Source organism: Asterias amurensis, chromosome 5 (assembly GCF_032118995.1).
Source record: "Asterias amurensis chromosome 5, ASM3211899v1".
Lineage (NCBI taxonomy): Eukaryota > Metazoa > Echinodermata > Asteroidea > Forcipulatida > Asteriidae > Asterias > Asterias amurensis.
The window spans coordinates 8631033-8648637 of NC_092652.1; the positions used below are offsets into that span (position 1 = coordinate 8631033).

The 17605-nt window shown below is 38.0% G+C and overlaps 1 protein-coding gene across 2 annotated transcripts in view; it reads right to left on the minus strand.

Moving 5' to 3' along the window:
* Nucleotides 1-17398, minus strand: part of LOC139936979 (cytoplasmic dynein 1 intermediate chain 2-like) — a 30731-nt gene extending 13333 nt beyond the window's left edge. The window contains exons 1-9 of one of the 2 annotated variants that reach the window (XM_071931876.1): nucleotides 17321-17398; nucleotides 15781-15925; nucleotides 10973-11087; nucleotides 10315-10402; nucleotides 7582-7706; nucleotides 5663-5680; nucleotides 2140-2229; nucleotides 1655-1811; nucleotides 1101-1200 (exon numbers count right to left, since the gene is read on the minus strand). In XM_071931876.1, the coding sequence (XP_071787977.1) occupies nucleotides 1101-1200; nucleotides 1655-1811; nucleotides 2140-2229; nucleotides 5663-5680; nucleotides 7582-7706; nucleotides 10315-10402; nucleotides 10973-11087; nucleotides 15781-15879 (792 nt within the window). In that variant the 5' untranslated portion in view covers nucleotides 15880-15925; nucleotides 17321-17398. The remainder of the gene's footprint in view (nucleotides 1-1100; nucleotides 1201-1654; nucleotides 1812-2139; nucleotides 2230-5662; nucleotides 5681-7581; nucleotides 7707-10314; nucleotides 10403-10972; nucleotides 11088-15780; nucleotides 15926-17320) is intronic. The other variant, XM_071931877.1, reaches the window with a different exon arrangement.
* Between the last annotated feature and the right edge of the window lie 207 nt (nucleotides 17399-17605).

A 17605-nucleotide genomic window follows, 5' to 3' on the forward strand; every position in this document is an offset into this window, starting at 1 on the left:
GCATGGGCTGTTCTTGAATGATGTTATCCAATCCCCAAAAGAACCCAAGAAGCCAAAGGGTGTTTATATCATAAATATTGGGGGAAATAAAAAACACCCCATTTTATGGCATCTATTTTGGGGCAGTGTATATTTTGAATGGTTGCTACAATATATTAAATGGAGACCAAAGCCAGAGCTGTATTTGAGCCAATGTTAAAACAAAAACAAAAATAAAAAAAGTAAGGGCAAATATGTGACCCGCTACGTGAAAATTAGTCAGATATTGACAGTTTCAAGAATCGTGTTGTATGCATGGCTAGAAAGAACACACCAGCAGCAGTAATTTGGTATATGTCTAAGCTTTGGGAAGTGTCGCGTTGCTGAGTTACTCCCATTTGAAATTAGCCAATACATAATTTTATCTGAAAAACGAATTACAAGTAAATGGTAAAGTGATGTTTTAAACTACCATTGCGCTGCGAAAAAATACAAATTAGACATACATGTAAGTATGATCACTAAATTGTTGTATTCATAGCTTTATAGCCTAAAAGTAAGTGTTCTCCATGTCAACCATGCAAATAAAGATCTTAAAAAGTAAAAAAAAAAAAAAATGTTTTACCTTTTTTTTCCCCCACATTAAACATGGTAAACTGTCCATAACTTAATAATGCATTGGGCGACATCTGACTCATTTTCACGTAGCGGGTCACATATAGTATGGCCCTCGAGCAACATGTACAGTACGTATGTGATCATGACTGCAGACATGGATTCGGACAAAGATTCGGGCCCAATTTCACAGAGCTACTTTAGCAGAAACGTTTGCTTAACTATTTTTCTGCTAAGGTGAAATGAGCAGTATACCAGTCACAGATGGTACTTTTGTTTGTAAGCATAATTCTGTTGTGCATAGCTACATTGTACTTTTGGCGCTAAAGTAGCTCTTTGAAATTAAGCTCTGGTCCCAATTTCATAGAGATACCTAAGCAGAAAATATTGCTTAGAATTTTACTGCTGAGCCAAAATAAGCAGGATACCAGTGACACGTACATGTAGCACTGTATTTTGGCTGGCAACATTAGTCTGGTAAGCATAATTTTATGAGCTGTTCGTACCTGGGTTGACCAGTCTAGGGAGGTCACAGTGCGATGACGAGACCAGCGCTCATCAAAGAACTGGCAGTTCAACGAAAGCTTGGCCCCAGCATCCTTATCTCTGGTATGAGAAACAAGAAGAAAACATTACATTCAAAAATCAAGGAAAAAAAAAACCACAATATGACAAGGTTATAAAATATCAATAGCTGCAGTTCTTCTTACTAAGCAGTTGTTTTATGTTTTGGGGGATTTGAGGTACATACATTATTGCATGGTGAGGTACATGTACATGTATCAATGTATTCATCAGTGGTAAGACTATGTACATGTACACGTACATGTACATATATATCCACCTGCTGGGTAGATTATGTTCTTTGAGAACTTTTTTTGCTGTGTTATATTCCACTGCTATATGGCAGATGTTTTTTTATTCTGGAAACTTCTCAAGTTTAAAAACTGTCTCCTGTGATGGTGACCAGAGCAACTTGGTTTTCGCTCTCGGGACAGTCCTACCCACGGATGACACGCACCTCGGGCATTATCCTATCCATAAATTTGTATAATCTCACCCATCTCCATCCTCGTCTCCTTTGCCCCTGTAGTCCATGAAGATTCCTTTATCCTCAGTCAGAGCCCTCTCTACAAGCTTAGTGCTGTGACTGAACAGACTCAAGAACTCCTCTGATGATAAGAACTGCTCCTTCTCTTCCTCTGTCAACTCAATCACTGCAAGACAAACAAGGAGGGTGTTATCAGCCAACAAATAATGGCTGGTTGAGCAGATTAGCGCACTGGACTCAAGCTCTGGTGTTTCTGTTCAGCAGAGTGTGGGTTGTTGAAGCGCCTTGACCGCCACTGAGTGACGGGTATGAGTGCTATAGGAAGCTATATGGACCCCGTCACAACATGCAACAATTGTATAATGTCACGTGTACAATTAGCTCCGCAGAAACTTTTAAGCGGAAGAGGCTCTATGACACGTACGAAATTGGGCCCTGGAATCTACAGCATTCTTAGTTACCATCTTTGTGTTTGTACATAGATATAGACATACCTTTGGGTTCTTCTTCCTTTTCTTCTTCAACTGGAGCAACTTCAGGGACCGGTGCAACTGGAGCCGGTTCAGGAGGCATCTCTTCATCATCTGAATGGCGTACCCAGAAAATAATCAAACCATCTGTCAGGAATTCTAAAGGTCAATTCTTGGGAATTCTAAAGGCAGGGTCATTTATAGATTGGTAATTTATACTCCAAAATTTAATAACAGAAGAAATTAGTTGGTGGCTGTTCCGGCCTCGAAATAATCCACGACACCCACAGCAATTGCCCTGGTGCCCTTTGCTTTTGATGTGGTGCCCTGTGCAAGGTTTCTGTACAAATTTACTTTTTCCTCATTAAAGTGCCCTTACTGGAGGGAAATGGCTTTGCCCCTTCAACAGTGGAAGTTCAAGGCCTGCTGTTGATAGTTTAAACTTTTTTGAGAAAGGACTCTCTTTGAAGTAATGGTTTGTATAAATTTTCACCGCAAAACATTTGAATTTGAGGAACCTCCCATGCGTGAATCAGTTCTTAGATTTCTTAGGGTTGACATCAGAGTGAAGTTTATGATACAACTTTATTGCATTTTAAGGAGGAATATTTTGTCAGTCAAATTCAAATTCAAGGCTGTTGTGATTAAAGTTGATTGGAAGTCAGAAATGAACCAAACCACCCCGTGCAAAACTGTACAGACACATGTTTCTCAGAATGATGTAATTAAATGTTTTGGATGTTGAAACATTTTGCACTGGATGGGTATTGAATGCAATGACAATTTACACCATTTTAATGTGAGGTAAGAGCCTTGTATATAATTCTTTTCATACTCACCCAAAGACTATAATATCTATTGGAAACTGAGTACATCAGAAAATCAAATTTTGGCATTTTCCTTCCTCTTTAAATATGCAGTTAACTATTAGAATCATAAAATGCAGTAGGGATAACTTGAGTAAATGAAATGAAACCCCAAAGTTTTAGCCATTTAACAACTATATAAGTATGTTGTTTTTTGTGTAAAACCCACCAGTTCCTTGACACTCAATCAAATATAACATGAATCATGGACTGCTACATGTAGGTGCATGCACAGACGTTCTGTCATTAGGAAGTCAGTGGTAGAAGGGCTACATGTACATGCAAAAAGGCACAGGGCATCGCATAAAAGTCTTGATGAACATGGTGCATTGCAGTTGCACAGGATCCTGTTTGTAAGCCATGTTCACGGCATACAAACCGGCTCCACCAATTAACAGCAGCCCATAGTGGTTGCACTGGAGTTAATTTTTCTTTGATAGTTTATGCAAAACAAATTAATAATGAATTCTTGTTTTACATGCATTCTTTTAAGACTCAAGGTCTTCTCAGAATGAACAGTTTGTCATTAGGAATGCCCATGAAAGATGAAAAGGGTGATTTTCTTTTGTAAAATTACACATCGGATGCCAGCTTTGGAGCCATAAATAGCAAAAGCTTTGGGTTTGAAAACAGGAATGTACTGTACACTGTATGTAGTTACAGTACCCCATGTTAAAAGGTCCACATACAAATATTTCCAACACCTCAACCATCCACCTTCAAACCAAACAAATAGTTTACGACCATGGATCTTGTAATCAGGCATTTACCCAAAAGTTGTATGATCCCTATAAAAAAAACATGTGAAATAATATTTTGTGTGAACTTCATAACTGTTTCAAGTGAAAAGTAAGCCACAAGCCCACATGAGTTTCACGAAGAAATTATAAACAATCACTTTCAACCTTGTCCTTACCTTCCACCCACATGCATTACACAGGCACCAAGTCAAAAAGAAATGCAACAAGATTAAACAGCTAGCATAGCCCTCTTAACCACATTCAAGTCCCATACTCGATAGTCTCAAAGACGTGCCTTGCAATTTTTGCTTTATCATACAGCACTTAAATAAGGAATAAAATGAGCGATCAAATGGCCCTCTCTGTTAGGTTCCTTAAACCACTTCACTTAAGATGAAATGCACATGTACACACAAATTACTTTTCTAAACTGACTTGTGGTGGAAGACTTTGGCGAATGAGAGTGACTTCGGACGGCCTCATTTTTTGAAAGATTACAGTGAGTGTTTTTGGCTCGCAGGGCACTATTGTAAAGCATATTGATACGTTATAGAACTACCTACATGATGCTGCATTTGTAGCCCGGGTTTCATTTCAACTGTTACTTTTTCTTGCATTTAGCAGGGTGCCTAGAAAACACCTTGACTGCAGTTATTGTTTCTATAATTTTTCTTGCCAGTTTCTGTTAAAAGAAATTAAGTTACAGCTAAAAATGCTAAGTGTTCAAATGGTGGAGCAGTTGTATTTGGATGCCCTTTTGCACTTTTCAGTAACCATTGGAACCCAAGGCAAGTTCCTTTATTTGAAAAAATATTCAAGCTACATGTAAGTAACACTTTCTTACACTTTGGTGTACAACCTTTCCACGTACACAATCACATAATGCAGAGCTGTCAACATTGGCATCCCCAAACGACAAAGTGTCCACAAACAGGGAGATTTTCAAGTTTGTTGATCAGAATGTGGAAACTCGGGCCTGGAACCACACGGAGGCCAACTGTTGCCCCTGGTCTTGGCAATGTTGCACTTTTAGACATGAAATGGGTGACTCTTGAACACTAGGTGGCAGCAGACTTAACAGGTACATGTGTACATTTCCATTGAGTCTGCCAGGGTCGATTTCACAAAGAGTTAGGACTAACAGATATTAAAAACGTATGGCTAGTCCTACGTTCACCGTTAGGACGAGTAACTTGTCCTAACTCCAGATAAGACTAGCCTTAAAGGCAGTGGACACTTGGTAATTACTCAAAATAATTATTAGCATAAAACCTTACTTGGTAATGAATAATAGGGAGAGGTTGATAGTATAAAACATTGTGAGAAATGGCTCCCCCTGAAGTGACACAGATTTCGAGAAAGAATTAATTTTCAACGAATTTGATTTCAAGACCTCAAGTTTAGAATTTGAGGTCTTGAAATCAAGTATGTACAGTATCTGAAAGCAAACAACTTTGTGTGACAAGGATGTTTTTCTTTCATTATTATCTCGCAACTTCGATGACCAATTGAGCTCAAAATTTAACAGGTTTATTATTTTATGCATACGTACATGTTGAGATACACCAAGTGAGAAGACTTGTCTTTGACAATTACCAATAGTGTCCACTGCCTTAACTCTTAGTGAAATCTAACCCTGGGCTTGTGCACATTTAGAACAATGGATTAACCAGGTAAGTCTGCTGCTACCTACAAGTAGTATTCCCAAAAGACTCCCATTCACAAATGAACTTCAAGATTTTCCAGTGGCAGTGCCCGTTGCAAAATGAAGAAGGCCTTGCCCAGTTAAAAGATGTAAATCAAGGCCCAAGAATTGGTGTGGGAAACTTTTTGCACACTCAGGGAGGGTTGGCAGCTCTGCACATCAACAACAAAAAGGGAAAACGAAACCCACAAACATCCAAAGGAAAACATGCAGAGTGTTTTTACATGCAGGTATACCTTCGCTGTCCGATTGGTCTGTCAATCAAAGTGTGCACATTGTTTACGGTGATGCAAGAAGAGAGTGATGCATAAAAAAGAAAGCAATAATAGAGAGAACTAAATTTTAAAAATATGCAACAACAACATAGGTCACATTGCGTCAGCGGCAATAGTCTACTTGATCGAACGAGTACATGTAGAAAGCCAGGGCACATCCATGCACGGACAACTTGAGAAAACACAATAAAAAGCTATCTACAATTGATTATTGTATGTATAAAAAAAAAAACACAATAAAGTGTACCACTATCTACGTACCATCCTATACATGTAAGCAAGTTTTTTTCAATGGCTTTAACTTTTTTTAAATACCTGAAGCCACTCAGAAGTGTTTCAATATGTGAATGGATAAAAACTGACAATAATTTGAGTTGATCAGTTTTATTAAATTGGTAAGAAATCTCAAATTCAAATATGAGAAAAAAATTGGCGAAAAGGAATGAAGCTTTTTCTGTTCAATCCTTTCACATACAAAATTTCTGTCATGGTACAAAGTGATTTCTTTATTTATACTACATGTATACACATGTAAGATATTTCTTTAACTGTTTGGTAAGCACAATCAGTATCAGCTGAAAAATGTACCAAAACGAAATACAGAGGAAATTGTATCCTCTTTTGTATTGTACCCTCCCAGTTACAGTACCGCAAATATCATATTGATTCATTAGTGTGGACAGACCCACTAACAAAAAATACAACCATTGGAAAAACTGCTCATGTGACAGAATATGCAAAACAGTACCCTCTATTGTGATGCTTGTCAGAACCATCTAATGCTAAACTACATGTATAGCTGCAGAGCTGATTTATTAAAAGTCAAGAGCTTCCTAAAGATAGATATAATACAATGCACTGTTTACTAATCTCTTCATTCCTTTACCAGTTTACTATTCTAAGCTACTTCAATATCGTAGAGCTGAGAAGAGTGACTGCCATGTGCAAACACCGTCAAAGATCAAAGGTTATCCAGCGAGGCTCAATTAAATAGATGTGACACAATCACAATCACTAATTTGTACCACAAAGACTAAAGTACATAATGTTTGGATTCTTGCCAACCCATTGTGGAATGAACTTGGCAAATGAGGTGCTGAAACTGCAGTTCTGATATTGAAGTGTGTCTAATTTGTGGTAAAAATTATGGAAATCATTTGTGTTTGGTAATTGCTAGATTTCACAAAGAGCTACATAAGAATGACCATTGTTTAAAGTGGATATCAATCTTAATGAGAGACTTTTGGGGACACTACCGTAGGTAGGTGGCAGCAGACTTACCAGGTATATTTATCTTTTGTCCTTGGAAATGTGAGCATGCTCAGAACGGCATAAACAATGGAAATTTACCTAGTAAGACTGCTGCTACCTATAATGTTCAAAAGTTTCCCACTGCTCAGCAAAGTTTGATGTCAACATACTAATCGCTATGGCAGTACTGAAAAACTCATCTCTAAAGATGAATCTTAGTGCTTTGTATAAATATGCCCTGGTAGTGTTAACAACTAAGAAGTTGAAGTAGTAGGATTTGAAATTTTGCGTGGTTGGAGTATAAACGTAGCACCATGTGTAAATCTATTGTGAGTAGAGTTGGTTCTGAGAAGAACCAGTGGTTGACAACTCCAAGTAGATTAAATGTTTGATCACTAATGTAAGATCGTCTTTCACATTTGGTTTACATTTTCTCAGAAAGAAAGGTGAAGTAAAATCCAACAAAATTATGTTTTTGGTTTAAATCTTCACTTTGTGAAGCGTGCTTTCTTTTCACACGTATAAGCCAAATGTTGGAACAAAAATTAAATACAAAAAATAAAATAAAAAAAATATGGGAAAGTAGGATAGCGGAAAGAGATGGGAAATATTACAAATTCTATACAAACCTGATTTGTCACTAGTCTCTGTCGGAGTCTGTGTCTCCTTAGCGTAGGTCACCAGTTCCTTGGGTGGAAATCCCATGATAGTAGGCTTTGATAAACCCAGTTTGGGCTTATGCCTTGGACTGGCACTGTCAAATAAAAAGAAAAGCAAACACAGCATTACTTACATGTATATGAGTCATGGGCTCCAAAAACTGTTAATGGACAAGATGGATTGAGAGCCAGCATGTTGATCACAGCCGCATATCAAAACACAAGACCATCTTCATTAGTGCTGGGCGAATAGTGAAATTTTGTTATTCGGATACCGCTGGCCAACTATCCGAAATTAACCGGATATTCAAATAGTTTTTTTGCCGCTAGAGGGCGCTGTTCGTTTGTGAATTAGATCTTATGGGCGGATTGATATTAGTTTTAGACAGTGCCACTCGGTTCATTCATAAAAATGACCGGATCTAATTTAAAGATGGCGATTTGCTTTTTCTTTTGATCGTGATTGACTCTACGTGAAGGAAAACTTTTGTAATCTTTGAACAAATTACGTCAGAAATGTCATTGTTTTAACTCTTCACGGAGGTGAGCATAGTTAAATACTTAATTTATGCTGTTTTATGCTGTCTTAATAGAAGTTTCATAAGGATTCAGACAAAACATTCATATCAGTTGTCGCCCGACGTCCGCGGATATTCGGATATTAAAGATACTCGGTTGTAATTACAGAATTATCCGGTTTGTAAATAGGTATTCGCGCCCTATGCGGATATCCGGTTAAGAAAAAAAAGGCATTCGCGGTTACGGATAGGAAAACCTATTCGCCATTAACCGGATATTCAAATAATTCGCCCAGCCTAATCTTCATGTCTCTGCTTCCGCAAGAGAAAGATAGGCACTTGTGGAAGCCAACAATTCCCCATTGACATCAAGCATAATCATGAGTTAGCATGGGAATTTTGCTTGTGTGCGCAGAATTTTTGCACTTGCTCAGTAAGGGGATAATGGGGATCCTCTGCGCAGAATTGGGGGGTAAGCCCTGGTGTTTAATCAGCAGAGTGTGGGTTCGAATCCCGGTCGTGACACCTGCTTATCAAAATTGGGGAGGTAGTGCTTTCTGTTCTACCGGTCAGGCTCGGATTGATGATAATGTAGCAAGCCTACATCCGTATGGACTGTAAAAGGGATAAACCCTGTTTCAGCCCTAGGAATAAATGGAAACGGCCTCTGAATTCTTTTTATTTTGTAGCCCACACCTTGAAGTGGCCTTCATGCTTTGTGTTGCTGGCAACTTGCATGAAAAAAAAAAAAAAATCTACACCTGTACCTTTGTCATACTCCTATGCTAAACATGGCATTACAAACCACCTACATGTACATGTATTACCATGGTTTGATTAACCCATGACAATTGATTCAGCAACGGGGCTAATGTTTACCAACTGATTACAGAGAAGGAAAACACAAAAACAAAGAGTTTCTGGAGTTTCGGTTCCTAATCACAAAATCATAATAATATGATAATATACAGAATGGTATGCGTTTATCTCTGCACAGAGAACTGAAAGCAATTTATAGAAAAGCACTTTGAATGACAGACACAACAATTTGCAATACATGTATCTGACTACACTTTTGAGTTAGGACAACAGCTGTCTACGCAGTGTTACTTGCCATTCATCCTTGTTGTAACAGCTGCTAATATTGAACTGGCCTATAGCTAGCATGCAAGCTTGGTGCTCTAGAACGGCGAAGGTTTGAATCCCACTCAAGGAATCTGCCTTTAGATTTGATTCAACAGGACTCAGGAAAGGTCCAGAATATACAGTGCTTTTAACACACATTGTTGTAGGGTAAAAAACATAAACAACAATATGGTAAGGGGCCATTCAGCAGTTCAGAGTAGTAAATTTTGTATAATAAATTTTTCTTTTCAACATTATTTTTACCCACCAACCCATCTCAAATTTAAATTTTTTGAATTTTGAATGGCTACATAATATAATCTATACACTGAAGAACAATATACACGTACATGTACATGTATGTAACCTCACAGAAATCAGATTTTTAGATCAACAGTCTCCAAGTTTTCAGTGGATTTTCTGGCTTTAACAAACAAATTTGTAGTTTGGTTTAATCAGGAATGAAATTGACCATCTTTTGTCTAGCTGGATATGTTTTCTTCTTCTTTTAATTGTTAATAAGTTATATACTGTACATAATAAAAAATTAATAAAAAGTTTTAACTGAATTTAAATTTTCATTAAAGGAACATTACAGAATTGGTTTTTGCTAACAAAACAGTTGATGGCAGATGTGTAGTCCACCATATACATAAACTGACAAACCTGTAGAAGTTTGAGATTGATCGGCCATCTGGGTCACGAGAGAATAGTGACAAACCGATTACAAATTTTTGCACTGCATCGATGCCAAAATAAAAATGAATAAAACGCTCACTCCAAACGCGAAGTTAGATTATTTGTTTCTCATCAAATATGACATTTCAGACAGAAATATTTCAAGGGGATGTTTTCTACTATCATCATCATTAGACCGTATAAGTTTTATGTAAATCTGTGATCTTCACGATTTGTGTTTCTTACCAATTCTGTAGCGTTCCTTTAACTTAATTTGACCCATCCTAAATTTTGAAGATTTTTGAAATTGATTATTTTGAATGGCCCCAAATCAAGTTTGACTGCAAAGATAGCCAGGTATTTTCGTATAAAATATATGTACCTTGGTATATAAGGAGCACCATCTGGTGTAGAATCCTGACTCCCTGTTTCACTTACAGATGACTTTGAAGGAGAGGGTGGTGCTAAGCCTGAAAGGAGTTAACATTCCAGTGCAGCATGTAAATCAATAGTTATAATAGTAACATGCACGTACTTACAATAAAAAAGCATCAAGGCTATGCCACCGTCTGAAAATGGTTATAAATGTTGTGGCAGCTGGACAAAAGGGCCAGAGGCCCAGTGGTTTCAGTACTGGGCCAGTAAATCATAGGCCCAACTTAACAGAGCTGCTTTGGCAGAACATATTGCTTTTAACTTGTTAGCTTCTTTTGCTAAGCAATAGCGAGCAGAATACCAGTCAAAGACTGTACGTGAATGACATTGTGTTTTGGTTGGTAACTGTATACTGGTAAACATAGTTTTGTTGAGTTTGGTTACTTTTTGTGATCAAGTAGCTCTATGAAATAAGGACCACGGCCCAATTTTGATTAAGACTGTAGGTACCAAAAGTTGCTTCGCACAAAAAAATGTTTGCTAAGGATAGGATACCGGCCAGAACACCATACAAGTAACATTGCATGCGACTGGTACCCCGGTCATTTTAGCTAAGCCATTCTGCTTTACAGTTTTATGAAATTAGGCCCAGGTCTTTAACCTACCTGGTTGTGGCAAGCCTAGCTCTTGGAGTAGGGCATCTGCATCTTGTCGTCTCCTCTCAAGATTCTTGTCTTGTCCACCACCGCCTGCTTCAACAGCCTTAGTCGCATCAGTAGCCTGAAATAAAACAGGGGGAGGCGCATCATCAGAAATGCTCATAAAGACTTTCAAAAAGCAGTAAATTATAACAGCCTTATTAATTTCTTGTTTGGACAACAAAGTGATGCGGGTTGGTGGGATTCTCCCTGTAACTGCACCTCTTCATAGAGGATTTACACGCTTAAAATCGAGTCTCATAACCACAAACACAAGGCTAAATACAACAACCAAAAACCGTGCAATTTCAAGAGGTACAAATGTTTTGAAGGCCCGCCCAATTTCATGTCTCTGCTTACCATAAGCAAAGAATCAGCAGGAAATTCTGCCCCAATGTCAAGTGTATTTCATTGGTTAGCAGAAAATTGTTCCTTAGAGGAACTTCCTCAAATCTATTGCACTGTGACCCACATAATGTCCCAAAAAATTGACCAAAAAAATACAAGAAAATGAGAAAACAATAAAGTTGGCTCTTTTACGGTGATAAGAAAACAACAGTTAACTTCTACTTCAGAGTAACACAGACATAGAAAACCATTTTGAATTTCTAACTTGAAAGATGTCACCACTGCTAAAAAGAAAAACAGAAAATAACCAAATGAAGTTTGTATTTCTGATCAATTTGCCAATATGGACAGATCTAATTTTATAATTGCAGTCAATACAACAATAATAATTTATAGGCCACAACTACATGCATAAAGCAAATGCCATAAGAGCATTGTTGAAATATTGATTTCTAAGGATGGAACAATTGCACTACAAGGGACAATGCCCTGCTATTCTACCTGTATAGTGCTATGAAACAAAAACCACATGTTACGGTATTTTATAATACATTTATCAAGTTTACTAACTGTACAAGCCTAAAATATCATTCTGATTTAAAGGGGGACTGTCATCATGGTGTAGGCCTGTTTCTCAAGTGTGTAGCCTGGATTTGGTACAAGGGTGCCAAATCTGCTGGAAATTTAAAAACTGGTCCAAATTGTTCATACAATACACATGTACAAATGTAAATGACAGATAAAACAGGGTGTCAAAATTTAAAACAGGGTGTCCAGAAAACCCCCCTCTAAGATAACACTACAGGTACATGTGTCGGTGTACATGAAACTGGAGCTCCAATCCAGTTACGTACATAGTGGAAGCGCATGCTTGCCATCACATTGTAGCCTATTGTGATGTGATGGCCACCCAGCATGAACGACACTTGCAGTCACTGGGTTAGAATTCATAATTCCGTGTCCATCCGCATGCCTGTTATGATCATGCCTGTTACGAAGGGTGAGACCACTCCTTCTGAAGAAGGGACATCTCCTTCAGAAAGTATCTCGGACTGTTTTCCCAAGATCGAGATGACCAAGTTGGCCTTTGTAAACATTTGAGTTCTGTGTACATAGTATGCATTAATGTTATAGCAGCTGTAGTAAACAGTATGCCAAATGACACTGGAATCCATAATTTACACAATGTAAACCATTCAATGTTAGAATATTAAAGGTGTTAATTATACCATGGAGGAAGGACTAGAAGGAGCTCGAACGAAGGGACTTCAAAAGTTGTACCTGCGGTACCGCGGTCGTTTAACAACACCTCGTAATCACCGACATACCTTATACAGACAATGGGCGACCTGGCGTATGTGAGTTTGCGCGTGCCCACTTGGTTCTTCACTCAACCATGGTGTCGTATGTTGTATGGATATAATACAGAAAAACAACTTTTTTGAGACCTGATAAAAATTGTGTACACTTGTGCTCACCAAATACCAACCACCCTCGTGTGCTAATACCCAAATTTTGAACCACCGCTAGTGACCTGAAAGTAAAAAAAATGAAAAAATATGCCATGATGTTTCAGTGAAACACCACAAACGGTAAATGAAAACGTGTATATATTCACAATTCTTGTCTCCAATGATTCAACTTTACACGAAGGCAACGGTGCAGAGCGGCGGTACCGCACGTTCTGTACAAAGAAATCTAATCCTGCTCGTTAATCAGCCGTCCAGCTGGAGGTCTCCTATCTTTTTCCACTGGTTAGGCGGGGGCATTGTCAGGGTATTCTTTTGTTACTCTGCGGTTTTGCGGGTCGTTCGAGCTCCTTCTATTCCTTCCTCCATGATTATACAGGATTGGTAGAGCTGACAAAATAGTCGCAGACAGATCATGTTTTGTACGATCAATCGCATACAAATTTGGCCAAATGAGTCAGGAAAAGGTAGTGAACCATCCTGCCCAATTGTCAGCATGTACAAAATTTGTTGTAACAATCAAAGTCAGCTGAATGTTGCAATTTTGTAAAGGTTTCAAGACACAGCTTTTTCGGAATACAACTTTATTTCATGGAGAAATATTTCACAAAAAAATTTGTTTATCCAATGAACTTAATTTCAGGACGCTTTTGTAATTAAACATTATTTAAAACAATCCTGTGTAATAACCTTAAAGCTGAAAACAATAGCACCACAGAGGAAATGATATTAAATTGCCGTTCCAATGCAGACATGACCAGCAACATGATCTATGTTATTGAATAGTTCAGTTTAAAAACACAGGCAGGCCAATAGTAGCTTTCCTATCCTACATGAATTAATTTTGTCTATTTAACAAGCAGATTAAACAAGCTTTCACAACATTAGGTTCAATACGCAGCTTACCAATGACTATACCCCCAAAGACTGTATAAATAAACCTGTTGGCATGTGAACGCAGTAGACAAGTGTATTGCGTCCATGCACAAGGAATATTTACAATACTTTAAAATTAATACTGTAGGTATTATACACATTGTAGAGAGTGAATATGTGCATGTACGTGTAAGCAATCCATTTCTGTATTTAATGGGACACATCCTTCAGCCAATTTTACACACTGCTTAAAGGCAGTGGACACTATTGGTAATTACTCAAAATAATTATTAGCATAAGACCTTTCTTGGTGATGAGTAATGGGGAGAGGTTGATGGTATAAAACATTGTGAGAAACGGCTCCCTCTAAAGTGCCATAGTTTTCGAGAAAGAAGTAATTTTCCACAAATTTTATTTTGAGACCTCAGATTTAGAACTTGAAGTATCGAAATCAACCATCTAAACGCACACAACTTCGTGTGACAAGGGTGTTTTTTTCTTTTATTATTATCTCGCAACTTCGATGACCGATTGAGCTCAAATTTTCACAGGTTTGTTATTTTATGCATATATATGTTGAGATACACCAACTGTGAAGGCTAGTCTTTGACAATTACCAATAATGTCCACTGCCTTTAAAGAGGGGCTTTGAGGTCAAATTCATTTTCCAAGAGATCTTTACAAAAATGGAAACATAAAATTACAAACCTCTCATGTCATGTTAAATGGTGTAACATGCCACTTTTTAACAGTTCAAACGAATGCTTCAAGGATGCGGACAAAGAATGGTCCCCTTTGTATAGATCAAATGTACTCGACCCTTATATAATCACACTCCATACAGGGAACAAGACCTAGTAGTTACTGGAAAACAACTGTAACATCAAACGTACAATGTGTAACATTGACACATACATAGATAAACAGCAGCAAATTTCCTTTCAGGCACTCAGACATGTCAGACATTCCTGCTATCTCAAATCTGTTAATACTAATTGAGTGTTAGCCATAATCTAAGAAGTTTGTGTCATTACAGTTTACAAGTCTTGTTATTAAAACGATTTATGCAGAAAACTGAGGAGTAGGGGTGGTTGGGGGGAGGGGGGGGGGGGGTGGTGTCAGTGTGGTTGCTCCATTCCTGAATAGCAATGTTCTGCCCTACCCTACCTTTTCACACTTGGGTAGGTGTACCTTTGGAGGTGTAGTGGGTGCACTAAGATCATCCTGGACAGTGTAATACAGTACAGGTATAACATTTGGAATACAATACATGAAATGCACAGGTCATTCTAACTGTCTAACAGAGAAAAAAAAAGCAAGGAATATGGCTCTTCCTTTAACTAGCAAGCCAGATCTACACGCTTGCTGAGTGTCTTACACAAACATTCGTTTTTATACCAAGTTATAACCATCAGGGAATCTGAAAGGGTAAGATTGTAATAAAGTGAGGTTGAACAAAGAAAAATTTACGGAACAGGACATGAATATAATGCGAGTTAAGTGTACATTTGTTTGACCTTTAAGTCAACATTTCAATTGTATGTACTTGGGGCATCTCATTTAAAATGATATAAAGGAAAAAAAAGTAAAAATGTCAGCCTGTCTGTCATAGCTCAGCCTTACTATGGTCTTACGTCTAAATGAACTTATTAGGCCGAGTGAAAAAAGAAACACGTTAAGTGCCCCGCCCGCTTCTTTTTTAAAATTTGTTTTCATTTATTATTTAAACAATCTCAGCTTAACAATCTGAATGTCTTGTCTGAACGTCTTTTCCAAAATGTTTCATTTACAAGTGTTTGAGCAGTAGAAAAAACAACGGATATTTGACATTTAAAAAAGAATGGTGGCCATCTTGAAATAGAAAATAAAAAATAAAAAGCCCCTCCTCCTTCCTTTTTTTTGCGAAACCCGGACGCTAAACAATTTCTTTTTTTTACTTGACCTTATAGAGTAAATTTATAGCGCACATCCAATGAGATGCTCAAGGCGCTGAAAAAGAAAAAGAAAAAAAAAATGTAAAAATGTAAAAATGTTGACCAGGTAGGTTTTACCGGAGAAAGAGATTTTAAAAATAAACTGTACCTCTCGTTTTTTCTTTTCTTCCTCTTTGCGTTTTTTCTCTTCTCTGATTTGTTGAAGACGAAGCTTCTTGCGCTCAAGCTCAGCCTTTCGGTCCGACATCTTGTATCAACCGTACTCTACTACGAGAACTAATGAGAGAAAGCGTCTGAAAAGATGGAAGACAAAAATGCTGTTCATTGATTTACAAATTATCACATGTCTTTAGCAATACATGCACAATCCTGGAACACAACAAACAACAAACAAGGGCAGCACTATCACTTGCTGAGAACAGCAGGGCCAACATTTAACACTGGTTCTTGAATGATGATATCGGCTCGTGTGCCTGTCCGCCCGGGCTGTGGTGGGTGGGCGGAGGGGATACATTTAAATAAACGACCATTACTGGTTGCATGTTCACTCAAAAATGTTTCCTTTGGAGTGTACACATAAACTACATTCTCAGTGATCTTGATCTTGTTCTTGATATTTTTACTGCACAAATCGCCTTAGATGTGGCTGCTGATGTGCAGTTCCACATGCATCGCTAAATTTTGCACCTTTCTAGCATGATCTTTTAATAGCTGGGACGGACATCTGGGGCCATTTTTGCTTTTGGTGGTAATTTGTTCCATTAGGGGATAGTGCATGGGTAAAAAGATTGTCTGTAGCTGTAGCAGTCCTTGTTTGTTTGGGGGATTTAAACATTTAGTTCATGAGTTGAGCGTACGAGTCTATGTTCTTATTATGTTGATGTAGTTTAACTTGCAGGTGACTGATGTTGTTTGTAGTGGGACCATGAACTTCCTTGTAGAATGTAGAGTCTAGACATGTATGTTTCTTTTCTGCGCACAGTCAGTTCGTCCCAATTCAGTTGATGTTTGACCATGGAGGTAGCCCCACTTGTGTGGCCAAGGGGAATCCTCAGCTAGCCTTAGCCACACAAGGGCTAACCAAGGAGGTAGAAATGACACACTACTGTCCGGGCGATTGTTGTAGTAGTTAACTTTTAACAAACCTGGCAGCTCGTCTCTCTGTAGCTGTACCTTTTCACAACATGTCACTAATTTATCTGCCCTAATTTAGGTCAATTTTATTATTATTTTTTATAAAGCCTTAAAAAAAAGGGGACCCGATAACTTAACGTACGTGTATGGCGACACCACTTTTTCACTCATTTTTCAAAAAGAAAAAGGGATATCTCATTGATTGAAAAAAACAATACTAATAGTATATTATTTCATATCGAATGAAAAAATGGTGGCGCCATACGGAAACTTTTCCGGCTACTGCACTGAATGATAAATTATTGTAAATAACTGTTTGTAACCGAGTGGCCAGTCCAGTCCAGACTGTGAATGTGTGTGTACATAATCCAGCTCGACTTTTCAGTCTTTATTTTTTATATGGACTAATGATAATGGAGGCACTTTCTGATAACCCTAAATTTAATTTGGGCTCCCTGCCTCCCCCAAAACGGGGACATTTTACCGATTACTTATTGACTATTTTGTTGGTTTCAATTTAAAGAAAATCTTGAAAAATTACTAAAATTACTCACCACAATCACACGTAAACCGCTGCTGTCACAAAACCATCCCCCACCACGCACACACAGTATACCGTCAACGAATGCAAGGATCCCAATATTTTGGACAGACTATTCCCTAATCAGGTATAATACAACACGGCAAAATCAGTTCAGGAGGCGGAAAACAGACCAATGACCATTGGGTGTTATACAATAAACTTGCAACAGTCCTACGCGATATAAATGAAGGGGGGTGGGGCGCGGGGTGATTTTTATTTTGTCAAAGTATTTTCAGCATCTAGACAAGGTGCGAAT